General features: G+C 44.5%; 1 protein-coding gene across 11 annotated transcripts in view; it reads left to right on the top strand.

Annotated features, from left to right (window-relative positions):
- Positions 1-26,867, top strand: part of CIT (citron rho-interacting serine/threonine kinase) — a 167,990-nt gene that overhangs the window by 98,752 nt on the left and 42,371 nt on the right. For 8 of the 11 annotated variants that reach the window (XM_067700789.1, XM_067700790.1, XM_067700788.1 and 5 more), the window contains 7 exons: positions 1,972-2,112; positions 4,186-4,311; positions 7,637-7,732; positions 12,023-12,139; positions 13,112-13,221; positions 14,216-14,390; positions 19,796-19,993. In XM_067700789.1, the coding sequence (XP_067556890.1) occupies positions 1,972-2,112; positions 4,186-4,311; positions 7,637-7,732; positions 12,023-12,139; positions 13,112-13,221; positions 14,216-14,390; positions 19,796-19,993 (963 nt within the window). The remainder of the gene's footprint in view (positions 1-1,971; positions 2,113-4,185; positions 4,312-7,636; positions 7,733-12,022; positions 12,140-13,111; positions 13,222-14,215; positions 14,391-19,795; positions 19,994-26,867) is intronic. The other 3 variants (XM_067700794.1, XM_067700796.1, XM_067700795.1) reach the window with 1 other exon arrangement.

Below are 26,867 nucleotides of genomic sequence, written 5' to 3'. Positions count from 1 at the left end.
ATTGTGTTATTGAAAACATACTACATTTACTGTCTTGTTTTGAGTGTCCAGTTCCTTAGTGTCAGATATATTCACATTGTGAGATAGATCTTGAGAACTTTGTCATCTCACAAAACTTAAGCTCTCTACCTGCCAAATGCTAATCTCCCCACCCCCACCCTTCGTAACCACCTTTCTTCTTCGTCCCTCCCTCCCTCCTTCCCTCCTTCCTCTCTCTCTCTCTCCCTCTCCCCCTCCCCCCTTCCTTCCTTTTCATTCTATTTATTTTATTGAAGTGTAGTTGACTTACAGTGTCATGTTACTTTCTGCTGTACAGCAAAGTGACTCAGTTATACATATATATAAATTCTTTTCCATATTCTTTTCCATTATGTTTTATCACAGGATATTGAATATAGTTCCCTGTGCTATACAGTAGGACCTTGTTTATCCATCCTATATATCACAGTTTGCATCTGCCAATCTACTTTGCTTGTATGATTTTGACTGCTTTAGGTGCTTCCTCTGGATGGAATCATACAGTATTTGTCCTTTGTGGCTGGCTCATTTTGCTCAGCACAGTGTCTTTGAGGTTCATCCATGTTACAGCATGTGACAGGATCTCCTTTTCAGAGGCTGAATAGTATTCCATGGCCTGGATATTCCACATTTTCTGCATCCATTCATCTGTCCCCTTCCTACTTATTCTTGAGCTCACTACTGAAAGCCTTTCAGCTAGAAATTTGTGTGAGGATTTATATCTCCTAGAACTCTGCTCTCCGGTAGAAGTGGGAAGCAACCCACACATGTCAGCCTCAGATGTAATTTTAAGTTTTCTAGTAGCCACATTAAAAAAGGGAAAATCCTCTGAATGATATAGTTTCCTTAATCCATTATATACAAAATATTGCAGCATGTAGTGATATTAAAACATGTACACTGGGCTTCCCTGGTGGTGCAGTGGTTGAGAGTCCGCCTGCCGATGCAGGGGACGCAGGTTCGTGCCCCAGTCTGGGAAAATCCCACATGCTGCGGAGCAGCTGGGCCCGTGAGCCATGGCTGCTGAGCCTGCGCGTCCGGAGCCTGTGCTCCGCAACGGGAGAGGCCACAACAGTGAGAGGCCCGCATACCGCAACAACAACAAAAAAAAAGTACACTGCTTCAGTTTTTAAATGAATTAAACTTAAGTAAAATTAAAAATTAATTTCCCAGTCACAGCAACCACGTTTCAAGTGCTCACCGGGCACATGTGGGGAGCAGCTCCCACGTTGGACAGTGCTGGTCTCGAAGTTGGAGTTCCCTTGCCGTTTTCACGTTTTAAAACTATAAAGCAAATGAGTGTGAAGTTGTTGGTTTCTTACACTCAGATCTTTACTGTGATGCTGGAAGAGCTGCAGTATAGTTAAGACCCAAATAAAAATTAACTTCAAAAGGGTTTGCTGTTTTTTCTTTAAACATGAATTTGTGAGTCACCACGAACAGTGTGGTGGTTATGCCCTTTGATAGGTATTTATTTGAGAAAAAAAAGTTTATAGTTTTTATCTTGTTTTCTTGTAAAAGTAGTACAGATTCCCCTTAGGAAAATCAGCAAATGAGATGATTAAATAGGGAGACAATTAACAGTCCGGGGTAAATACATTAATACCTGGGCAGATGAACCCGAGACGTTTTTGTTTGCATTTATTATGTTACATTGAATCTAAGATGCTAATGATTGTCCGATACCCCATTATCTTCTGTACCCCAAGAAAGAAAAAAACACCATCAATTTTAATCGTAGATGCATTCCAAATTCAGCGATGTTAAAAAAAATATATAAGTGCACCTTAGGACAGACGAAACACAGAATAAAATGAAACGTTTATATGTTTTGAAAAATGGATAAAAATATCCATTCAGTGTGACCCGATTTTTTTTCCTGTTTAGGAGATGGTCCCCATCTTTTTCTGTGGATAAATTGGGCCATCTCTCCCCTGTTCCTTCTCCTTTCAGGCCGTGAAAGCCAGCACGGAGGCCACCGAGCTTCTGCAGAACATCCGCCAGGCGAAGGAGCGGGCTGAGCGCGAGCTGGAGAAGCTGCACAACCGCGAGGACTCTTCCGAAGGCATCAAGAAGAAGCTGGTGGAAGCCGAGGTGAGCAGGGGACCTGCAGCTCCCAGCTCCCGAGGTGCCTGGCCTCCGGCTGTGCAGGGGAAGAAACCTCGGGACCACTCTCTCTCTGCTCCTGTTCATCCAAACCGCTGTCCCGTCCGCCAGTCCCTTTGAAACCCTAGAGGTTTGGGACCATTTTCCCCAAAGGGGAGAAGGATTTGTCACAGCAGCTCTGAGTAGAAAGATGTTTTGATAAAACCTTTCCTTCCTATTTGTTTTCCTCTGACCCGTTTGCCCGTGTGGGAGGATTCACGTTTATGTAGATGAACTGTGATGCCGTCCCTGAGGGTTCCTTTTTCTTCCCTCTGTACCCTTGCTTTTCCTCACCTTCTCCCCGACGGTGTTAATAATATATTAATTTTCGAGGCTTCAGCTGTGACCTGTGTGTGTTGATAACTCCCAGATCTACATTTTTGGGCCTCTTCTCTCTGTCCAATTCTTTGTTGTTGTTGTTGTTGAAACCAATTATATAATTATATAGGAAACACACGAGTGTTTTCTCATTGTGAAAAACATAGAACTGAAGAATATAGAATAAAAAGGGACGTTCCCCCTTTGCCGCCCTCCACCTCCCCTGACGCCTGGGTGATGGGTCCATGGAACGGATGTGTCATAGTTGATTTAACCACCCCCCTGTCCTGGGCCTTCTGCTTCTCCGTCGCAGTGCTGGCGTTGAACCTATTTGCCTACGTCTCTTTGGGGCCAGCCTCACCCACGATCCAGGAAGTATTTCCCACTGCTCCCCTGACATCTTGACTGGGTGTCTGAACAGTGCCTCCGATCTAGAATGAACTCAGTATCTTCCCCGACAAGCTGGGTTGCCTTCTCAGTCTTCCTCGCACCGGTCAGGGCCCCCATTCATCCATCTGGTCACCCCAGGCTTGACACCTTGACATAATCTGCTGCTTCTCCCTGGAGCCTGCCATTCCGAGAGTCCCTCAGCCCTGTAAATACACCCACACTGTCTCCACCGTCCACCCTCTGCTGGCCATTTCTGAAGGCCTCCCCACAGTGTAGGCCCTCTTCCTCTTCGCTGGGTGAATGTAGTAATTTCTCGGCTTTCTGCTTCCAGGCTCACCTTCCTCCCATCTAGCTCAAACGGGGTCAGACTCGTGGACCTCAGACTCCAGGCTCATCAGCACCCCTTGCCCCATCCCAAACCTTTCAGGGCTTCCCTACATCTTAAGTGCATGAGACTCTCAGCCCTTTGCCCCACACATGCTCCCCTTTCCCGTTTTCTCCAGCTCCTCCGCTATTACACCTTTTGCAGTAGCCCCTCTACGCTCCACCTGGGGCCTACGCTGGCTCTCGGCCACCTCCGCACTGCTGCTGCTGCACCTTTTTTTCCGGTACACGGGCCTCTCACCGCCGTGGCCTCTCCCGTCGCAGAGCACAGGCTCCCGACGTGCAGTCTCAGCGGCCATGGCTCACAGGCCCAGCCGCCCCACGGCACGTGGGATCCTCCCGGACCAGGGCACGAACCCACGCCCCCTGCATCGGCAGGCGGACTCTCAACCACTGCGCCACCGGGGAAGCCCTGCTGCGCCTTTTTTTGAAAGGCCTTCCCCACTCCCCTCTGGCCCTCTCCCCTCCAGCCTCCCACATCCCGACCCTCTCCACAGCGGCCACATCCCCTCACCTGCTCAGTTCAAAGCCCTCCCTCCAGCCTGCACCCTCCCACAGCCCTCTGTACCTGTTTGCTTCATGGCCCTGGCCCTCTTAACCCATATCGTGTTTATTTGTGTTTATCTTACCTCTTCCAAGGGCAGGCATTCTGTCAGCTTCCTCTCGGTATTTTCCACGATGCCTAGCGTGGTACTTTGCAGATAGTAGGTGCTTGGTAAATATTTGAATGAATGAATGCACTCTTGTAACCTGCACAAGCAAGTACTCCTCGGATCACAGAACTGTGTTTTCCTCACCGTGGCTTCGGGTGCCTGAGACTTCTCTTCCCGCATCGAGCGTACGCTTCCCGAGGGCCCCCTCCCTCGGCGCAGGCGTCGTGCCCGTAGCGGTTACCCCATTAAAACTCTCTGATTGATTCACGATCTACAGGAACGCCGCCACTCTCTGGAGAACAAGGTAAAGAGGCTAGAGACCATGGAGCGTAGAGAAAACAGACTGAAGGATGACATCCAGACAAAGTCCCAACAGATCCAGCAGATGGCTGATAAAATTCTGGTGAGCAGGAACCAAAGTTGACAAGTTCAAAGATAACAGGTTAGAGGTTGTAGAGGGAAGGGGGTCAACAGAAGAACCAACCACCGTCACAGGGGAGGTTATCGCCAGGAAGGTGAATTAAGAGGAAGTGGTTTCAGCGGACGCCATGTCAGAGACTAGCACGAGTAACCACAGGCTGGACATTTCAGCAATGGTAACAGATCCATCAGTATGATTTTTTTTTGCTCTGTTTGCTACTGCCTGACTTTTAAAAATGCGAACGTGCACACGCTGTCATTTCCGATACATTTTTACAGGAGCATTTACGTACTTCTATCAGCAGAGTTTTGTATGGCCATTAAAGTTGCAAATGCCCGTTTGAAAAAGGTGTAGTGATTCAGGGTTTTAAGACCGACACCCAGATTCTTGGTTTTGCAGAGGAAAGAAATTAGTCACGCAGATTTTTTCGGAGTAGCATTTGTCATAGATCCGTGTTCACCCACTCACTTTCTCTGCTCCAGTTGGTGCTTAATATTGTTATTATTTTCACTTTCCTTAGAGGTAGCAGATTGTTTTTTAGGTTTGTAACCACGATGATTTTGTTTTCGGCTCTGACGACCAAATTAACTTAATCAAAGAAGGCTTGGGTGGTGCTTGCCGACGTGTCAAAGTTTTGCACTTGCCAGGGTGAAAGGCAGGTGAACCTTTAAAGGACTCTCCTTGGATTTCAGTCCCCAAACCAAGAATTTGATGCCACTTTGGGGAGCCTGTTTGTAGCCCTTTCCTCCCTGCCCCGAGGACTGACTCTGGAGTAGTCGGGCATTCCTCTGCACCAGAAAGAGACAAGGTGGTGAGCGGGGTGCTTTCCACCTCCCTCTCTCTGTCTCTCCCTCTGCGTCACTTCTGGGAAACGAGTCACCAGCAACTATATGAACTCAAGAATGACCGACTTATATAGGCCTATATACTTAATATCAAAAAAAAAAAAAAGAAAACCCAACCCTTCAAAACGTTACATTTCTGTTTGTCTATATTCATGAGTCGTGTGGGCACTCTTGAACACACAGGTGAAAAGAGAAACTGGTTAAATTGTTTTGCTCTGACACACAGTCTTTATAGATAATGTCTACACACAAAGGCAAATGTGATTGTCAGTCTATCCTTTCTGTTCTCTTGTTCCATCATCCAAGTATCTCTTGGCGATTGTCAAATGTGTGAATTTTACTGTGAGTCAAATGAATTCCCACTGAGATTCCACCACTGCTACCCCCTTGCTTGGTGCAAACGACGTGGTTAAGTCTTGTGGTTGCAAAGTGTTTCTCTGTTTAATGGTGATGTGTTCATTCATTCATTCAACAAATATTTAATGAGCTTCTACTATGTGCCAGGCACTGTTCTAGGAGCTGGGAATAGAGCAGCAAACAGTACTGTTTGCATAACAGGACTGAAGAATCTGATCCAACACATGTAGAGAAGATAACGTTTTAAAAAATGACAACAACAACAAAAAATGCCAAACTGTCAAGAAGTCAGGTTTTAGAATGTCTGCTTTTCCAAGGTTCACTTGCCAATTAAAATGTGGGAGTGTAGAGTTCTGCATTCCTGGATTATATGTTGTAAACTCGCATGCATAAGTAGACCGGAAATTTGGTCTTAAGGTTGTCAGTCTCAGGTATCTGAGTTTTTGCCCTGTTTTCAGATTGATTTCCGTTCCTGTGCTATCTTAGGAGGACTGAAACTAAGACAAGACGATTATCAAGTGATTTCTAAAATAAAGAAAAAGTAGGCAGATTTCTTTTTCCAAGTGTATCTTGCCACCTGTCCGAGTACCTTTGTGGCTGTGACTTCGTTTATCGGAAGGTGCCTTTTGCTCAAGAACCTGGTGCTTAGGTTGTGAAGTATCTGGGATGTGGGCAAAGAGGGGTCCTTAGTACTGTTACATAACGATGATGCTTGGAAACACATCCCAAATATCATTTGCATTAAAATATTTGCTATTCTGATAAGAACTTTCAAAACAGCTAATTGGGGTTCTCATTCTAGCAGAGTCTTTTGCTTTAATAAAAGACCTCATTGTCAGGGACCCTTTAATATACATAAAGCCCTTAAAGTATGTTTTTATTACTAAAAATCCTGTTTACATTCAACTTTTCAAGATAACATCTGTTAGCTTGCAGTAGATCTTGTGCACCTGGTCTTAACATTGAATACTTTACTGGCCCCCAAAGCAAAGTCAAATGCTTGCAGACTTTAGAATTTCAAAAGCTTAATCAGTAACATTTCATGTGTGTGTGAATCTAAAATTATTCTTTTCTCCATTTTATGGGCATATCCTGTATAATTTCCTCGTTCTTCAAAATTCTCATAATTATTTCCATTTCAAAGGAAAATTTCAAGATAGTATGAAGAGATGAAAACTTGGAGTAATGACTTTTGATATTAGTAATTAACTAATGGGTCCAGATTCATAAGAATTAATGTAAACGCAGATAGCTTCATTTAGAGAATGTTTTGGTGAGTTGAATGCTGCCTTTTATACGATCAGTTTATAATACGTTGGCAAATGAATTGGTATAATTTCCAAATGAACTACAATTTTGTTTGAAAGCAGAAATCTTGATAAAAGAATGAAAAGGACATTACATTTGAGCTATTTATTATTACTCCACGTTCTCTTCCTATCTTCAATGTATGTGTACACGTTTATGTCATTTTTAGTGAATTTTATGTTCTGCCTTGTTCCCATTAGCATTATATCATGTAAACTTCATATAAACATGATATCCAGATATTCACATGCTCCATATTACCAGTCAGTTAAAATAATCATTCAAAACTGAAAGTGTTTGAATTGTTATATTAGTTTTCCTTCTTCACTAGGGTTCCTGAGCAATCATTTTGTTAATGAGGAAAATACAAAAATTTTTTTTATCCTCATAATAAATTAACTTAAAACTTAAATTGACATTACTTTCCTCATTTAAGGCCGTCAAGACAGTGGTCAGGGGCTTTGTGCTGTACTGAATTTTCAAGTTGTGTTGCCTCGTCACTCTCACTTCTCTAGGCAGAGATGAAGAGCTGCCTTTGTTTGACCTGTCGCACTGACAGATTTCTGGTCCCAGCCCACCAGCCATGTGCTTATGTGTGTGAATACTCGGAGCTGGAAAACCCAGGGCCAGGGCGTGGTGGTGGTTTCCTCTCCCAAGAGCCTTAAGGGCTAGTCACGAAGAAACAGATGCCTGTTGCCTTTGGTGCCTGTGCCAAAGTGGTGTCTCCTGTGAACATCTAACATGCATCGGCTCCGTCCTTCCCTCGCACACCTGACCGTCTGTTCTTTTGTGTCCAGGAACTGGAGGAGAAGCACCGAGAAGCCCAGGTCTCAGCCCAGCACCTGGAGGTGCACCTGAAACAGAAAGAACAGCACTACGAGGAAAAAATTAAAGTAAAGACACTTTACAGTCTTCCCTGCCCTTCCTCCTATAACACCATGTAGTTCCTTTCTCTTCCCAGGCACTTCGGGCCACTTCTTGCTAGAACAGAGGACTCTCCGTGGTAAATGCTGTCCTCAGGCCATGGTGGGAGGTCTTGGGGTGTTATCCTTGGGGCGGATTGGATATCAGAAGTTCAAAAATAGTTTATTATTTAAGAAAATTTGATCATCATGTGTCTCAATTCCATCTTTAAAATGTTTTTTGATCCACTTTCACTGAGTCCATGATAATTTAGATTTAGAGAGATTCACCATCTCCTTGCTTTTAATTTCCTTCTTGCATCTTAGACCTGGAATTCTTTTCCTTTTTTTATAAAGTATATCCTTGAGGACTTTCTTTAGTGAAGGTCTGCTGGTGCCAGGCTCTCTGTTTTGTGTGTCTGAAAATGTCTCTATTTCATCCTTGTTCTTGAAAGATGTTTTGACTGGGGATAGAATTCTAGGTTGGCAGTTATTGCTTTTAATACTTTTTGAAGATATCATTCCATTGATGTTTGGCTTTTATTATTGCAGTTGACGGTCAGCTGTCAGTCTAACAGTTGCTTTCTTTAAAAGCAGTCTTTTTTCTTTTAAAACTTTGTTTTATCTTTAATTTTCTGAAGTTCTACTGTGATGTGTCTAGATGTGGAGTTATTTTTGTTTATCCTCCTTGAGATATACTGGACTTTGGAACATATGTATATATTTTAAAAAATCAATTCTGTAAAGTTATTGGTTGTTATATCTCAAGTATTGTCTCTTCCCCTTCTCCCTTTAATTCCCTTGTGAGAATTTGATTAGACGTGTTAGATTACCACCAATCTATCTTTTTTTTTTTTGTATTTTCCATTTCCTTGTCTTTTGGTGCTACATTCTGGTTAAGCTCTAACTGATTTTCCAGTGTACTAATCCTTACCTGTCTAATTTGCTGTTAAACCCATCCATTGAGGTATTTTAAAATTAATTAATTAATTTTTGGCTCTGTTGGGTCTTTGTTGCTGTGCATGGGCTTCTCTCAAGTTGTGGCGAGCGGGCTTCTCATTGCAGTGGCTTCTCTTGTTGTGGAGCACAGGCTCTAGGCACATGGGCTTCAGTAGTTGTGGCTCGCAGGCTCTAGAGTACAGGCTCAGTAGTTGTGGCGCACGGGCTTAGTTGCTCCGTGACATGTGAGATCTTGCCAGACCAGGGCCCGAACCCGTGTCTCCTGCATTGGCAGGTGGATTCTTAACCACTGTGCCACCAGGGAAGTCCCCATCCATTGAGTTTTAAATTTCAGTTATTGTTTCTATTTGTTTCTTGACATTCTGTTTGGTTCTTCCCCAAGTTTACTAGATTATTTAAGTCAATAACTTTCTATTTGCTGCATTGATTTGAAGCTTATCTTCTGCTTCTTTAAACGCATCAGCATAGTTGTTTTATGATCTGTATCTGATGATTCCAATATCTGAAGGTCTGTTTCTACTCTGTTGTTTCTCTTGGCTCTTTTCCATGGTGTCTCTCTTTTTCGTGTGCCTTGTCAGCTGGTCGTTTTCCTTGGAAAATTAATAATGAGAATTCTTTGAGGCCTTGAATGAAAATGTGTGCCCACCTTGTGGGTGGCTCTGGGCTTTGACTTCTTTGTCTTCTTACCCTTTGAGGCAATTAAGAATGAAGCTCAAGTTTATCTGGTTCAGCAAATGCCTCAAGTTCAAAATAGCTGGGTTTTTGCTTTCACTTAGATTTTAGTCTGTAATTTCTTACTCTCTTGCCAACATTTAGGTGCTTTTGGAAAATGTTTTCCATATTCTATCTAGCATTTTAAATCATTGTTCCTAGAAGAACTGGCCTAAATAGTCCAGCCTATCATATAAAATAATAAATTCAATTATTATTTTACTTACTGAAATTATTTCAATTCAGTTATTATTAATAAGTTCAGTGATCAGAAATGACTGCCAGCCTATCTGTTTCCTTTTGAAATCACATCACATTTTCATTATGATTTTGGACTGAGCCTTTAACTAATTCTTACGTTCTTGAGAATCAGACATTGTTCATTACCATCTCAAATATTGTCCCTTTCCCTTCCAAGTCAGACAGTGAAGGAGGCTTTTAATTTTTGTGATGATCATGTTATTGATTTGGTTGGTATTCTCAAAGAGTTGGCTGTTCCTTTTCTGGAGAACCACACATGTGCGTGCTCACACAGCATCTTCACCATCACTACCCTGACACTTTCTTCCTTTTACCCCTCGTGCTACTTTTGGTTATTTTTCATTGAAAGAAATGCCAGGAGAATAACCCAGAAGGGACCACACTGTGTCTTAGTGGGACCCTCTACATTAGAGCATTTATCCACCAATCCTTTTTGGTGCCCAGACTTTTATCCTTGAGATAAACTGACTTTCAGAAAATTATGAGAATGTATACAGTAGTCCACTGGTATCTTTGCATGATGAAAATAACCTTTGCAAGTTCATTCTCTAATTTGGGTCAGTAAATTGACTTTTCTGTCAAAAAGCCATGTTCTATCGATACCTTCAATTGATATAAATGTCTACAGTGGAATCTCTCATTTCAAACAAATTCCTTGCTTCCCTCCCATGCATCTTCTTGTTCATCCTCCTGTCAGTTTAACCCACTCAAAGCCGGGTTGTGTACATCCTTGAGAAAGGCTTGTTCCTTGTGGCTCACACTTACCTATGTTGGTATCCACCACTGCCAAAGTGGAGGTCTTAGTTTGAGCAGAGTCATCCTGAAAATGTGCTTCATTGCTTTAGCACTGCATAAAAAAGGGCATTCCTGGTCTAGACATTAAGTGGTCTCTGCTACCTTCTAGATGGCGAGCACTTGGCTTTATAGATCCTAGAGAACGTTAGGGAGAGATCTGTTTTCTTCTGTCTTCCCTCCTGGCATCTTTATGAAACCATTTCTTTTTAGTCTGCCCTGCTTTGTGTTCCTGTTCCGTCCCCTGTGAGGCCATTTTGGTAATAATTGTGATCATACCCCAGATTCTGTCCTTTTCTTGATCATAATTTTAGAATCGTGCCCTGACGTCCAGGAGAGCAGGCCACTTACCCTCTTGAGGTTCGTCCCTTCTCCCATGACCCCGTCCTCCACCTCTTATTCTTCTCTGCCAGCTCTCACTCTCTTTTTTTCATCAGTCAGTTCTAGTTTAAAGCCCTCTTTGAAATCTGTTCTTTCCTTTCTTTATCATGTGGACCCCCTCCCTGTTCATTGGCTCTTTTCAGGGACTGTGTCCCCATGAGCTACGAAGGACCCATCACAATAGATAATGTGGGAAAGGCAGATTTCAGTTCCCATCTGTGACCCCAATTCTTTGGGCTTTCTTCCCAGTATCAGATGCAGTCGCCATCATTCAGAGAACCACAGTGATGAGAAACACAGGGTCGTGGTCAAAGGCTTGGCAAGTTATGACGTTGCCTTCCTTTTCTCCTCTCTTTTTCACCAGTTGTTCTGGCAGCTGGTGGGGCTGTGTGTGTCCCTCGCAGAACATTAGATCAAGTTGGTGGATGGTGACACCATTACTGTTTCATTTTTTCCTCTTGGGAACAGTAGGTGCTTACAGTGGCATTCTCAGCACTGAGAACACATGATTTCTCTTCCCCTGGGAAAGATTTCTCTTTCCAGTGACTTTTTATTTTCACCCCCAGCTGGATCAGAGGAACGAGGAAAGAGGCTTTTTTTTTTTTTTTCCCCTTTCCTTTATGCTGTCTCTTCAGTCTATTGACTCCCCACCTACTTTATCGGTGGGCAGAATCCACTCGGCCCTGGCTGTTTCTGAACGTCAGCCTTGGTCACACAGACTTCCTCGGTCTTCAGCTTTCCATCCCTCCACACACAGCCTGGAGATAACGAGATTAATTTTGTACAAATTAAGAGCAAGCAGTGTTCTGAAAACTACTGGCGCATTGACTACGATAACAGTGCCCCTAGGTAATAGCTGCAAATCGTAAGATCTCTAGAGAGATCTTTTTTTTTCCCTCTCGTTCTGGAGTCCACCTCCCCTTTGGCTATACCTCTCAGGTCATTTTGGCTGCTGATTTAAAAATAAGTTCTTAGTTCACGTCCTCTGGTTACTTGCCATTTGATGGTCATACTTCTGAATCTCATCCTGGCTGATAGACAGACCCCCGCTCCCTCGCTCTGCCCCGGAGTTGGGGCAGCGTGGCTTCTCCACTGCTTTTCCCCTCCTTCCCTGTGTTTCTCCAGTGCCTCTGGTTAGTCTGCCAGACACTAACTTCTCCTTTTGTTTTTCCTCAGGTGTTGGACAATCAGATAAAGAAAGACCTAGCCGACAAGGAGACTTTGGAGAATCTGATGCAGAGACACGAAGAGGAGGCCCACGAGAAAGGCAAGATTCTCAGCGAGCAGAAGGCGGTAGGTAGACAGAATCACAAAGCCGGTTTCCAAGGGAGGGTGTGTGAACCACGCCAGGAGTCCCCCACCAGAGAAGAGTCCATTTGGTCTGTTTTATCCCGTGGAGTCTGCTGCTAACAGAAAGTTCTCTCTGCAACCCCTTCTCGTAAAAGCAGCGGCAGTGGTGGCTCGGGGTGGCCAGTTTTGCCCTTCACGCCCTTCTTTAAGAATTCACGCTGACCTGCGTCAACTAGAACCCTGTCTTTCAACACACCAACCCCCTGCCACCTCCCCGACGAAGTGCCCGGTGGCCTGTGGCCTCCCTTAGGCATCTCGTTTCCTTTCAAATCTGTGTAGGCAGATGTTTCAGAAACTTGCAGCTTAAGAGTTTCCCCTGTTGTGCTTGTTAATCTACTTATTATCTCAGACCCTACCGAGACTTTTCACAACAGAATCTCTAAAGGAGGGTCCTGGGAAGTAATATTTTTAACGCCCCCCCCCGCCCCTTTCCTGCCCTGGCCAATTCTTATGATTCATTAAGTTGGGGAAGCTTTGATGCAGAGAATCTAGGACAGTAGGGGCTGGGTGAGAAGGAATCACCCAGAGAATGACAAGCTCGTGGGTGATGAGAAATAGGAACTTGCAGATGCAAGTTTAGAGGCTGTGGCAGGCTCAGGGCGCATGTGGACGACACGGGGATTTCACGAGGCCTGTCAACTCACGGAATGCCAGGTTCCTCAAGAGGTCCTCCCGCGTGTGCTTACTGCAGGCCCCTTAGCTAGTGAGGGGGATATGCAGTCTCCGTTTGATAAAATAAATGAGTGCCATCGTTGGAGCAGTGAGCTCTACGCTCCTCAGGGTACAGGCTAGTTGAGTCTCTGGTCTGATGGCCTGCCTTTCACATGACACTTTTCCTCACTTACGTGGCCCACTTCCCTCTCATTCCGGTGTTACCGTCTGTGTGTGAGGTTCCAAAGATCCCCCGTGTTTCAGATGATCAACGCCATGGATTCCAAGATCAGATCCCTGGAACAGAGGATAGTGGAATTGTCGGAAGCCAATAAACTTGCGGCAAACAGCAGTCTCTTTACCCAGAGGAACATGTAAGTGTTCAGATTCTAACTGTGTGCTTGATTCCGCTTTGGTCTTCTCTCCTGGGCACAAACTCTGTTCTTCTGTCGGCGGAGCAGGAGTGGATTTAACGACTCCTGTGGCGGGGCCCAGCCTCCGTATACTTACGTCATTTTGCCCTCTCTGAAGTGGTCTCACTCTACTGGCCCTCTCTTTTGAGCTGCGTTTTCTTACATGCTTCAAGTTACCATCCCATCACAGAGTGTTTTGCTCTCTCTAATGAGGTAATTTACAGTTTGCTTCTGGAGACCGCGTTCCCCAGACTCGCCTCCTGCAATTAGCCAGAGGTGATCTCGGGTGTGCCCAACTGGGCCATCCATTTCGCTGTTGTGAAGTTGGGCCCTTGGGGGTGAGTTTTGGGGTTTGGCAAGGACTCTCCTGTGTTCCCGGAGCACTTTGATCTTAATCTTTTCCCCCAAAGAATTACAATCTCCTTAAGAGATCTTAAACATTCCCATCTTAGTTTAAACCAGCTTGGTAGGCCGCTGTCTGATCTTTGAGTCATTCCAGCTTCTGAGCGGCCTGGTGAAGAGGTGAGCAAGGTCAACAGAGAAGTAGAAGGAGTAGCATTCTTTCTCCTCACCGCCCTCTCTTCCCCAGGGCCTGTCTTAGTGAGTCGTCAGGGTGCTCCTGTACTCTCAGGAGGCCCTTTCTGCTCTCCTCTACAGACTGGAAAAATAAAAAGGTCTACCAAAGGAGTGAAATGATAGTATCTCTTGCATCCCCCTTGACCATACTGAATCCCATTGATGAGGGACTCTGAGCGGTGGGGACTAAACGGGCCCCAGGTCCCCATGCTGGGGCCACGCACACGAGGCCGGGTCAGGGTGGCGCTAACCTGGGAACGAGTGTGGTCCACTTGCTCAGATGCACCTCTCGCTCCGCTTCTGCCCGTCCTTCTGCGGGGACATGCTCACCTCTAACGAGACTGTGATTTTGCTTGGCTCCTCCCACCACCCCCACCAGGAAGGCCCAGGAAGAAATGATTTCAGAACTCAGGCAGCAGAAGTTTTACCTGGAGACACAGGCTGGGAAACTGGAGGCCCAGAACCGGAAGCTGGAGGAGCAGCTGGAAAAAATCAGCCACCAAGACCACAGCGACAAGAATCGTCTGCTGGAGCTGGAGACCAGGCTGAGGGAGGTGAGAGTGAGGGGTGATCTCCCGAGGCTATTTTTTGGAGGACCCAGGGGCCCCCAATCATCCAAGTGTCAAGCACAAATCGGTACTTACATGAGAGCCATTGTGTGTGGTGGTGAAGAGTACAGACAGGGCCATGGGGGTCTGCGTTAGAATTCCACTTCCCCTTTTTAGGAGTTTGGTAACCTCGGGTCGGGCAGGCTACCCTACCGCCTCTGTGCTTGAGTTTCCTCATCTGTAAAACGGCCATGAAAACATATCTCCGTCATGGGGTCACGTGAAGATGACGTAAATTGGTGCATCTTCAAATTGGGGGCAAAGTGATTCCTCCTGTATCCTGATTCATCGAGGGTCACGTGACTGTGTCCATGCATGGAGTTTAGCACATAGTACATAGTACGGCTCAATGACAGTGACAGAGCGCCCCCCCGCCCCATGACAGTGGGAGACTAAAAGAGAAATCTAAACTCTAGGTTTGTCTGATGGAAGGTGATTTGCTTCAGAGGTATTGGGTTGGCCAAAAAGTTCGTCTGGGTTTTTACATAAGATGGAAAAACCCGAGTGAACTTTTTGGCCAACCTAATATAAGGACGCTGGGAAGAACAGCCGGGTTTGGGGAGGGAAATACCACACATTTGGTTGTGACTGAAGCTGTGACTTGACATGGCTCACTGTGTATTTATCAAATGACTGCTGTATGCTAATTAGTAGCCAGATAGACAGTGGTGACAAGACAGACTCACCCCTGATCTCGGGGGCTGTCAGCCTAGCAGGTGGGTTTAGCTGGCAGAGGCAGGACCGGAGTTCAGGAGGGTGGTCCTTGGAAGTGGGACATCCCGGCTGGGCGTAGAGACACTGGGCTCAAATATTTGTGATGGAATTCTTCAAAGCGGAGATGATCTCTCTTAAGGCAAAGACCATTAAGGCAGACAGTCTTTAGTTAAGGACCAAACCTTGAATTCTGACGCTTAGGAATGTCTTCATTTGTACTGGAGTATTAAAATGAGGCCACTTCTCCCAAGGGCAGGAGTTGTCAAGGTGTGGACCCCTCTCTGTTAGGATCACATGGCCTGTGTGTTGAAATGCAGATTCCTGGGCGGCTTCCTCCCTCAGCTTTTTGAATGGAATCGGGGTGGGGTGGGGGTGAGGAGCAGGGATTTGCATTTTTAACCAGTGCCCTGGGTGATGCTTATGCTTCCGGAGTTTGAGGGCCATTGTTCTAGGTTATCCAGAAGCCTTAGGCGGTGGTTTTGCTTTTCTAATCCAGGCGATATTTTTACTCTTCAGTAAGTTTAACCACACTTCCCCGTAGTGTCAGCCTTAGGAGTGTGAGTGTAAATAACTCGGATAGATTTCTCTGAGCGTGGGAACGCTGGCTGGCTGTCTTTTGCTTTCCCTTCCCACAAATGTCTCTCTTGTGTGTCTGCCCTGCGGCTGTAGCTCCTCTGGGCATTAACCTGCCCCAGGGAAGGCGTGGTGCTTTGTTCTCCAGTCAGTATAGCCAGCCCCACAGGGGCGGTGGGAGAAATTTAGGATGCTTCCCGAGGGGCTCAGGGCTGTATATGCTCCAGGGGAGCCTGGAGTTTAGCTTTATTTATTTATTTATTTTAAAATTTTTATGGGAGTATAGTTGATTTACAATGCTGTGTTAGTTTCTGCTGTACAGCAAAGTGAACGAGTTATACATACATGTATAGCTACTCTTTTTTTAGATTCTTTTCCCATACAGATCATTACAGAGTATTGAGTAGAGTTCCCTGTGCTCTATAGTAGGTCCTTATTAGTTATCTATTTTATGTATAGTAGTGTGTATATGTCAGTCCCAAATCTCCCAATTTATCCCTCTCCCCCTTTCCCCCTCCCCGGTAACCATAAGTTTGTTTTCTACATCTGTGAGTCTATTTCTGTTTTGTAAATAAGTTCATTTGTACCATTCTTTTTAGATTCCACATATAAGTGATATCATATGATATTTGTCTTTCTCTGACTTACTTCACTAGTATGACAATCTCTAGGTCTATCCATGTTGCTGAAAATGACATTATTTTGTTCTTTTTTGTGGCTGAGTAATATTCCATTGTATATATGTACCACATCTTCTTTATCCAATCCTCTGTCGATGGGCATTTAGGTTGCTTCCATGTCCTGGCTATTGTAAATAGTGCCACAATGAATATTGGGGTGCATGTGTCTTTCTGAATTATGGTTTTCTCCAGGTATATGCCCAAGAGTGGGATTGCTGGATCACAGGGTAGCTCTATTTTTAGTTTTTTTTTTTTTTTTTGTGGTACACAGGCCTCTCTCACTGTTGTGGCCTCTCCCGTTGCGGAGCACAGGCTCCGGATGCGCAGGCTCAGTGGCCATGGCTCACGGGCCCAGCTGCTCCGCGGCATGTGGGATCTTCCCGGACCGGGGCACGAACCCGTGTCCCCTGCATCAGCAGGCGGACTCTCAACCACTGCGCCACCCGGGAAGCCCTAGTTTTAGTTTTTTAAGGAACCTCCATACTGTTCTCCATAGTGGCTGCACCAATTTACATTCCCACCAGCAGTGCAGGAGGGTTCCCTTTTCTCCACACCCTCCCCAGCAGTTATTGTTTGTAGATTTTTTGATGGTGGCCATTCTCACCCGTTTGAGGTGATACCTCACTGTGGTTTTTTGTTTTTTGTTTTTTGTTTTTTGCGGTACGTGGGCCTCTCACTGCTGTGGCCTCTCCCGTTGTGGAGCACAGGCTCCAGACGCGCAGGCCCAGCGGCCATGGCTCATGGGCCCAGCCCCTCCGCGGCATGTGGGATCCTCCTGGACCGGGGCACGAACCCACGTCCCCTGCGTCGGCAGGCGGACTCCCAACCACTGCGCCACCAGGGAAGCCCCTCACTGTCGTTTTGATTTGCATTTCTCTAATAATTAGCCATCTTGAGCATCTTTTCATGTGCTTTTTGGCCATCTTTGGAGAAATGTCTGTTTAGATCTTCTGCCCACTGTTTGATTGGGTTGATTGTTTTTTTGACGTTGAGCTGCATGAGCTGTTTGTATATTTTGGAGATTAATCCCTTGTCAGTCACTTTGTTTGCACATATTTTCTCCTGGAGTTTAGCTTTAAATCTAGCCAGGCGGTCCGCCTTCTCTTTGCCACCTGCTGCCATTGAGATTGAGGGTAGAGGCCTCAGCCTCGGGTTTGACCCACCTGCAAGGGTCCTGGGCGTCCTTCCCCCCAGCCTGTGGGTGCAGTGTTAGCAGTTTTCCAGCAGCGTGTGTGGCGCAGGGCCCCTGGGTTCTTCCTGCATCGGACAGCATTCTGCTCCCCAACTTCCTCCTGAAGTGTGACAGTGATGTCACCGGCCTCTCATGGTTTTGCCAAGTGGCCTTGGGAGTTTTCAGGCATGCTAGCAGAGTCGCAGCCTCCTCCGACTGCTGGCCTTTTAATAAGACCAACAGTAAGTAGTTAACCCTGCCACTTTTTAGCTGTGTGACGTCTTCTCAGTTCCTGAATCTCTCGGGGCCGCAGTTTGCTTGTCTGTAAAATAGAGGTCATAGTCATACCATCCTTGTTGGGTTGTTAGGACGATGAAATGGGTGAAGACAGTGCCTGGCACGCTGTACATGCGTACTACACCTGCTGCTGTCACATCATCGTTGTCGCCACCGCCGCAGCCATTGTTCTCCTCGTCATCCTCACTAGAGAGAGATCATAGCCTTGGCTTCGGCTGCCGTGGACTTCTTAAGGGCTCCCAGATCCAGCCGACCCGCCCAGACCTGTCTCTTGAGTTTCTGACCTGTTGTCCCAGTAGACACTGGACACCTCCACTCAGATGTCTCCCTTGCAGCTCACGTTCAACGTGTCAAGAGTGAATTTCTTACCCTTATCCTCAGATTGGCCCTTCCTCTCCTGTCCCCTGTCGTGGCCAGTGGTCTGTCTGTGTAATTCAGATGCCCAGCAACGTAGGTGTCACATTTGCCTCCTCTCTGTCCTTTGTTCTCTGTCCCACTCTGAGTTAACCACTACATCCTGTCAGTTCTCTAGGCTGAATCTTTTAAAGTCTTTCTCCTCTTCATGCCTATGGCCTTTGGGACTTGGGTATCACCTTTTCCAGGGAGCCTTCTCCATCCCCTTGGAGCTGGATGGGATGTCCTTTGGGTCCCCGTGGCCTTTCATGTTTAGCTTGTACCCTTTCGCTTTCAGTGGGCTCTCCAAGGGCAGCAAGCATCTCTTATTTGCTTGGCATCCCCATGTCTGACGCAGGGTCTGGTCCCTAGGACAGCTTGTCAGTGTTGGTTACGTCAGCAGATGTGCCGGGGTCTCCCACATCTCCATGCCTTGGACGTCTTGCTTCCTCTGCTTGGAATTTTCTTTCCCTTCTTAGATGCTTGTTTGGCTCCTGGATTCTTCAACACAGAGATCCCCAGTCACCTCCTCTCCCCCTCTGCTGTGTTCCCATCACATCCCTGCATCTCCTGACCATTGCACTCGACCACAATGTATGGCAATGGTTGGTTTTTATTTTTCTCCCCAACTTGAAGGCAGAGACTATTTTTCATCTCCGTATTTCCTTTTACACAGAATTTGCCAAGTAATGTATTTTTCTTTTTTTTATGTTAATAGTGAGTACCTTTAATACTTATTTATTTATTCATTATTTATTTATTTATTTTGGCTGTGCCGGGTCTTAGTTGCAGCATGCGGGATCTTCACTTGCAGCATTCGGACTGCTTAGTTGCGGCATATGGATTCTTAGTTGCGGCGTGCATGTGAGATCTAGTTCCCTGACCAGGGATTCAAACCCGGGCCCCCTGTATTGGGAGCGTGGAGTCTTACCCACTGGACCACCAGGAAAGTCCCAAGTAAATTTTTCTTGAATGGACGAAAGGTTGAGTAGATAGATGGATAGATGGGCAGATGGAGGGAAGAATGATTAGTACACAATATGACCTTCATTTGGGTTACCTAATCAGAACAAATCAGAGCAGAAATATTTAAAATAAGTAGAATTCAGTCTGTTGTTCCACTTGTACTCCCATTCTAAAGGTGTCCTTGTTACTAATACAATGTTATTTATATCTGTTTACTTTTAAACTTTTTTCTAATAAGAACAACCATCATCATTTTCATAGGGGATTCTTGCTGTGTGGTTTTCTTTTTTAGAAGCTTTCCCAAGCATTCGAATATATGAAAGAAAGGGATGGTTTGTATTGATAATATATGTTGTATATACTCTTATGTGTTCTCACTCCTGTTGATTTTTGAGACTTATCGAAGTCAGAGCTGTTTTATTGCATTTTTTTTTCCTTCTCAGTTGAGTGCTGAGAATTTGATTCCATGACCAAATTTAAGATGCAGATTGCATGGCAGGTTGTGTCTTGGCTTTCTCTTCAGTTAAGGTCAATGAGCATCTCTCTCTCTGTCTCAGGTCAGTCTAGAGCATGAAGAGCAGAAACTGGAGCTCAAGCGTCAGCTCACGGAGCTGCAGCTCTCTCTGCAGGAGCGCGAGTCTCAGCTGACAGCCCTGCAGGCAGCCCGGGCAGCTCTGGAGAGCCAGCTCCGCCAGGCAAAGACAGAGCTGGAAGAGACAACAGCGGAAGCAGAAGAAGAGATCCAGGCGCTCACGGTAGGATGAGTGTAGAGCTGAGAATATTTGCTTACCCTCAGAAATGCCAAGAGAGAAAAAATAAACCAGAGGGATGCTTAATGGGAAGAAAATTGGCTTATGTAGGCTGCTTCCTCTTTGGAATTAGTAAACTAGATCAACTGGGCAATATCTGAGCTTTCCTAAGGATCTTGAAAAGTCCCTCCTTTATTTATGCATTTCCCTCTTTTTAAAATAATCATCACTATATTTTAAACTTTAGCTTAACCAAAGTCTGTTTACTTGGGTCTTCTACTTTAGTTTTCAATAAACATTAAAAAAATAATAATCTTATATCTTACAGTAGTCTTTCTACCATATTTTTGTTTTTGTTTTGGTTAACCTCATTTGTGTTCCTTTTTTTTTTCAAGCTGTAGATTCTGTTTCGAGTCTTTATAGTACGCATTTGGTAGGTTCTGGATGGAAATGATTCTAATGAATGAGAGATTGTTTCTCTAAAAGGGACCTGGCTTCCCTGCTCTTTCTGAGAGACTGGTTTGCTCACATGAAGAGTGTTCTCAGGAGGTATATTGTTGGTGGGCGGCCCCTGGATTTAGACATTAGTTCTTTCTGCAAGTCTCAAAATGTGACTTCGTTGGCCAATCTCCCACAGTTGATCCTTCTCACACGGACTGACCCAGGCTAACAAAACTGACAGAATTTTACATGTAAAAATGCCAATTTACCAGCTTTACAGAGGGAAATACAACCGCCAAGTTGACCAGGATAATCTTCACATTCTTCCCCTTCAGAGAAATCTACTTATAAATCCCATTTCTCTTGGAAGGCTGCTTGGTGGACCTGGACTCTGGGCACAGAGAGCTGAATGAGTTTAATGGCTGGTATCAACCGAGTGCATACATTTCTAATGGTAACATACTGTACTTGCCAAGTGGATGGGCACACTCATGCCTGCTGGTCAGGGTACCCCCTTCTGTGGGCAGGGCACAATGCAGCTGATGTTCAGAGTCTTTTTCAATAAGGTACCAAATGGGTATCTTATTCATTCTGACTCATTTTGGATCCTGTCCCCATCTCCATCAGCAAACACCTCTAAACATCTCTTAGAGTGGGGTTACTTCTGCAGATGATCATGCACTTTTGTTGCTTATGATTTACCCTGTTTAAAACTAATACGTGTGTGTATGTATATAAACATATATATATAAAAATATATATTTTTTAACTAATTTCCTTCTTAGAAGTTATCTACCACTGTTGGGTGTTTGGGGACCAAATTGGGAACATGATCTGAGAGTGCCAGGGTCTTTATGGACCAGTCCAGGATACAGGGCCTTCCAGGATTCTGGGGATACAAAGTAACTCCTTTATAGAAGATGCTTGTGCATCCTGGATTATCCAGGACTTATGCCAAGTTCAGATATTGGTTGCAACCTTAGTTTCCAATGTTTTCTCTATGAAAACGCTCATTAAATGATGCCATGTGCCCCCAGTATTTGGTTTGGAGAAAATAGTTAGTGTCTCTTTGTTTATATTCTGCCCTGTTTCAAAAATGGATTGGAAACAGTTTGGAAAGATACGAAACAGTATAACAGGATTGAATAAGAAAGAAAAGTCTAAGAGAAAAGAAGTCATAGAAGAAAAAAATGGAGGTAAGAATGAAATGAATATATACGCCAAGAAGGCGTATACACTTTCTGGAGTGGGGTGGATGTGGAGAGAGACAGCCAGATGGCATTTCTTAGCTGCTAAAAGAGACACCTAAAATCCAACCACTATTGTATTTAATGCCTTGTATATTAATATTTCCCCCCACATGAACCACCCCAGCTCTGAAAGAAGGAGACGTCAGTCATTTAATCTGTACTTAATGAGTCCTCACTGTGCGCCTAGTGCTGTGTCTTTAGCTTTTTCTTCCCAGGGGACTGGCCTGTAATCCCTCAAATCCTTTTACCATGGAGTGGAGGAGAAGGAAACATTTACCTCTCTACTCTGTTGGAATTGGGAGGGAGGCGGTGGTCATGCGTCTTACCCTGCCCGTTTGGAAGGAGGAGGGTATACAGTAGAGCTTGTGTCGCTGCTGTTTATCTGTGGGGAAATTAGTTTTTCAGTCCTGTCTTGCTGCTGGTTGGAATGTGCTGTGTCTAATGGCTGCTGGACGCCTGCACAGCAGCAAGTCACGACTTAATTTAGTCAGATGAGATCACTGCCTCAGAGCATCTTAAAAAAAAAAAAAGAAAGAAAGAAAGAAACAAACCTCCCTAGGTCTGGAAACTAGGGCTCTACGACTCTCACAGATGAGGATCCCTTGGAAAATAGGGCTTGTTCACAATGATGACAGGAAAGTGCCTTTGGTCAAACAGCGGTTCGTAAGCCCATCATGCAGGAATCCAAACCTCACATCAATTTGCCTCAGTTCAGTTTGAAGGCTGTGGGTTTTTCCTCTCCCCTCCTCTTGATCATGTCCCATAAATCTGGTCATGGACCACAGGTGGCTGTTGCCTGAATGGCTTTGTTGAATTTGTTCTGAAGAATGTATTTTCTGAGAGAGAGAGAGAAAATGGTCACAGATGCAGTACCCTGACTCTCCCTCTCTCATTGTTCTGGCCCAAGTTCAGAGCCAACGTAAACATCAATCAAATTCAACCAGCTGGATCTAAAATGATCTCCTAGGAGGCTTGTTTGCTTCATAGTAGGCTGTTTTATCAAGAAAAGGAAATAGTCAAATGGGCTATTATTGCTTTAATTCTAAGAGGTGGCCACCTCCTCACCTGGGAGGGGAGCAGTTACCCTGTTTGGCTTCTGCCCCTGGGCCAAAAATTGATGGAGCACAGTTAATGGAAGCTCTCCATTGAAGAAGTGTGGCAGAGGCCACCAGTTGCCATTGTTGGTCTTCCTCAGGCTTTCTTTTTTCCCATTCTCCCTTTACCCACCCTGTCAATTGCATTTGCATTGAAATTCACTGGCCATTAAAAGCTGAGATTGAGTCAAGGTGGACAGCAGCAAGAGAGTCAGATTTAAACAAAAAGTCATGCTTTTAAGATGCTTCAGTGCTTATTGGTGGAAGAGAGAATTTTCCACCTGGAATTGAAATTTATAACTCCATGTAGAGACTTCCCTGGCGGTCCAGTGGTTAAGACTTCGCCTTCCAGCGCAGGGGGTGTGGGTTCAGTCTCTGGTTGGGGAGCTAAGATCCTGCATGCCTTGGGGCCAAAAAACCAAAACATAAAACGGAAGCAATATTGTAACAAATTCAATAAAGACTTTAAAAATGGTCCACATCAAAAAATCTTTAAAAAAAAAAAAAGACTCCATGTAGTGCCTTCTTCTGTGGAAGAGAATTTGAGCTTGCACACTTCATTGCATGCAGACGTGCGACGTGATGGGAGCGTTGCTCTGAATGGGGCCGCGGGGTAGAGGAACCGTGTGGGCTTCGTGCCCACCAGCATGGCCCCACAAACACGTTTCATGTCCCTGTCCTCACGTTCTTCTACTGATTTTGTTAAATGACTAATGCTGAATAATCAAGTCAAAAGCTAGAGACACTCCAGAAAGGGATTCTCCCAGCAGAGCGTGATGGTGGGATCCCAGAGTCATCCTCTTTGATTTGTTAAAATCATTAGTCAGTGCACGCTCTCTTTTTCTCTTTTACGTAACTATCAATTGTTGTATTGAATTAGTAACCCATCGGCACGATAGGCGAGATGTGAAATTGGGTCACTTAAGGTGACAGTGTTGCTTGGTGCCTGCCTTCCCAGGGAAAGGGGTGGATGTGTGGAAGCCTGTGTTCTAGGATCCTGACGGTGGATCCCAGAAGGCGGTCAGACACCTAAACACATGTTTCCTTTTCACAGTTCTACAGGTATTTTCTCTCATCAAGGTTGCATAATAGTTCTCTTTTCTTCATTCCTCTTGTAACTTTCCTTAAAATTAAAGAAGACATAAATACTCCCCAAAGTGAGTGCCTCTCTGATTTCCAGGATGCAGCCTGTCCCTTCTGCCTCTTGCCACCCAACCCCTAGGTCAGTGGTTCTCAAGTTGTGGGGGGTGTCTGTGGCTCCGTGGGGGGTCCCCAAGTTCAGGTTATTTTCATAATAATACTAAGCTGTCATGTGGTGTTTTTCATTGTGTTAACATTTGCACCGATGGTGCAAAAGCAATACTTTTATTTAAAAAAATAATAAATGTTTGAAAAAATCTGCTTTAACTTCTAATGTGGTTAATAGAGATAGATATAACTCACATAAACAAAAGCCCTTTGGGGTCCTCAGTAATTTTTAAGAGGGTAAATATTTATTCCCTGTAGCTTCTAACACCTAATTAACACTCAGATATTTCACTGAGAGAATCCAAAGCTTGTGTTACATATTTTATTACCTTTATATATAATGTGACTTTTTGTGCATTTGTTTTACAACTTATTTCAAAGGAACATAAAACATGTTTCTTGCCATTTTAAAGCTCAGATCAGTTCAGTGATTGTTACAGTACTTCCAGCAGTCACAACAGTCACAACTACATTTTGTGTTTATATTTCAGTCAATAATAAATCAAAAGCCATAGTAGTTCCTTACATTATACCCTCAAAGAGGAGTGTCATTTGATGTGTCAGAGTGATCCAAAGGCCTCATGATGGTAAATTATAATAGAAATATTAGTGACTGAAATTTCAGGCTACTGTGGGGCAGTTAGGCAAGTTTCTACTGGTGTGGTGTTATTTGGAAACTTTGCTATTAGTCAAAGTGGAACAGGTCTTCTATCCCTCAGTCTAGGCCAGAAAGCTTTTTTATAATCATTGCTTAGGCTTTGAAGAAGTTAACTCCACCTTCAGCTTCCTGTTTCTGTCTGAGTAATTTCACACCAAATAGTCATTTAGAGTAGAGGTTGGCAAGCTATAGCCAGTGGGCCAAATTTAGTCTGCTTCCTGTAAATAAAGTTTTATTGACACATTATTGACACATTATTATGTATGTATTTATTTTTGGCAGCGTTGGGTCTTCATTGCTGCACATGGACTTTCTCTAGTTGTGGCGAGTGGGGGCTACTCCTCGTTGCGGTGCACGGGCTTCTCACTGCATGGCTTCTCGTTGCAGAGCATGAGCTCTAGGCACGCAGCTTCAGCAGTTGTGGCACTCGGGCTCAGTAGTTGTGGCTCATGGGCTCTAGAGCGCAGTCTCAATAGTTGTGGCACACAGGCTTAGCTGCTCTGCGGCATGTGGGATCTTCCCGGACCAGGGCTTAAACCCGTGTCCCCTGCCTTGACAGGCTAGGTGCTGAATTTTTTGACTTACTTCTCTTGTAGACCTTTTTCTTTTTTTAAAAAATTGAAATATAGTTGATTTACAGTATTGTGTTTCTGGTGTACAGCAAATTGATTCAGCTACATTTTTTTAAATATTCTTTTCCATTTTGGTTTATTAGAAGATATTGAATATAGTCCCCTGTGCTATACAGTAGGACCTTGTTGTTTATCTATTTTGTATGTATTTTTCTATTTTTTTTTTTAAGCGAAGGGCCACATTTTCCTCGGCCTCAAACTGGATTCTTCTTTGGGCTTTCATAGCTAAGCAGATGGTGCCGTAATCTACCTTGTCTTCCAAATCAAAAGTCCGTTAAGGAACCCTTGGCCCCCATGTCCATCAACAAGTCTTATTACCTGTGCTCCCAAAAGAGATCTCACCTCCATCCACTTCTCTGCATCTTCTGTCACGTCCAGCTCCAAGCTACCATCCTCTCTTCCTTTAATGACAGCAGCAACCTCCTCAGTAGTTTTTGAACTTCCTTCTACATTTGTCCTGTTTTGATCTGTTCTTCCTGCAGCATCCACAAAACGACAACCAGGCCATGTCACTCCACATTTTAAAACCTCTGTTGGCCTCCAATTAATTGCATTTTGAATGAAATCCAAACTCTTTTCTTGGCCTTCAAGATTCTTGATCTGGGCCTGCCTCTCTACCATCAGCTTGGGCCACAATTTCCCTCTTTTGTTCTTTGGCCACAATCCACAGAAGAATACATCTTACCTTGCAGTCTCATACAAGGGATCCTATATACTGAGTTTCAATGAGTTTTAAGGTAGATAAGCAGGATGCATCTTATAGCCTGTATATGATTCTGTAGTCATAAGGACATAAACATGTCATAGTTTCATTGGCAGTACTTCTTTTTCTTAATGTTACATAAAATTGTGGTAAATCTTACAATTGATAGCAACTTAAACTTGATGACTTATGGTATCTGAAACAAGTTTCCAACAATGGTGCTTATTACCTTTACTCTCCAAGGTACATTCTGATGTTTTCTAATGTATCCTGTTTATTCCATTTCATTGGATAAAACAAACCAAAAAAATTTGACTTGACATCTTCACTCTTGAGTCACAGCTTGAAGTGTAAAAAACTGCTCTAGCCACTCAGTTCCTTTTTTGTTCCCCAAATGCACCAAACCCTTTCTTGCCTCAGGGTTTTTGCAGATGCTGTTCCCTCTGCTCTTTTCTGTTCTTTGCATGGCTGGCTCCTCATCTGTCCTGCAGGTTTCAGTTTAAATGTCAGCTCTTCAGAGAAGCCCTCCTTGACTGCCCATCTAAGTGAGTTCTTTTTCTCCCCCCTTATTCTTTTTCCCTAGGCCCTTCATAACACTTGTCACTGTTCCTTCATAACATTTGTCACTGTTTGTAATCCTGCCCTTGTTTATTTTCTACCTGTCCGCACCAGAATGAAGGTGAGGCCAGATATGCTGTATCTTGCCATAGTGTCTGCCATGTAGTATGTACTCAAAATATCCTTGTCAGCTGAATGAATGCTACTGGTTTAGAGCGCCTCTGCCTTGGTGAAAATCTTTATATTTACTTCAAGGTCTACGTAGGGTTTCTGAATCTCGGCAGCTTTGGATTTAA

This window comes from Pseudorca crassidens, chromosome 12 (assembly GCF_039906515.1).
Source record: "Pseudorca crassidens isolate mPseCra1 chromosome 12, mPseCra1.hap1, whole genome shotgun sequence".
NCBI classification, from domain to species: Eukaryota; Metazoa; Chordata; class Mammalia; order Artiodactyla; family Delphinidae; genus Pseudorca; species Pseudorca crassidens.
Note: the sequence above shows the minus strand (reverse complement) of the source record. Positions and strands in the feature narration are given on the sequence as shown.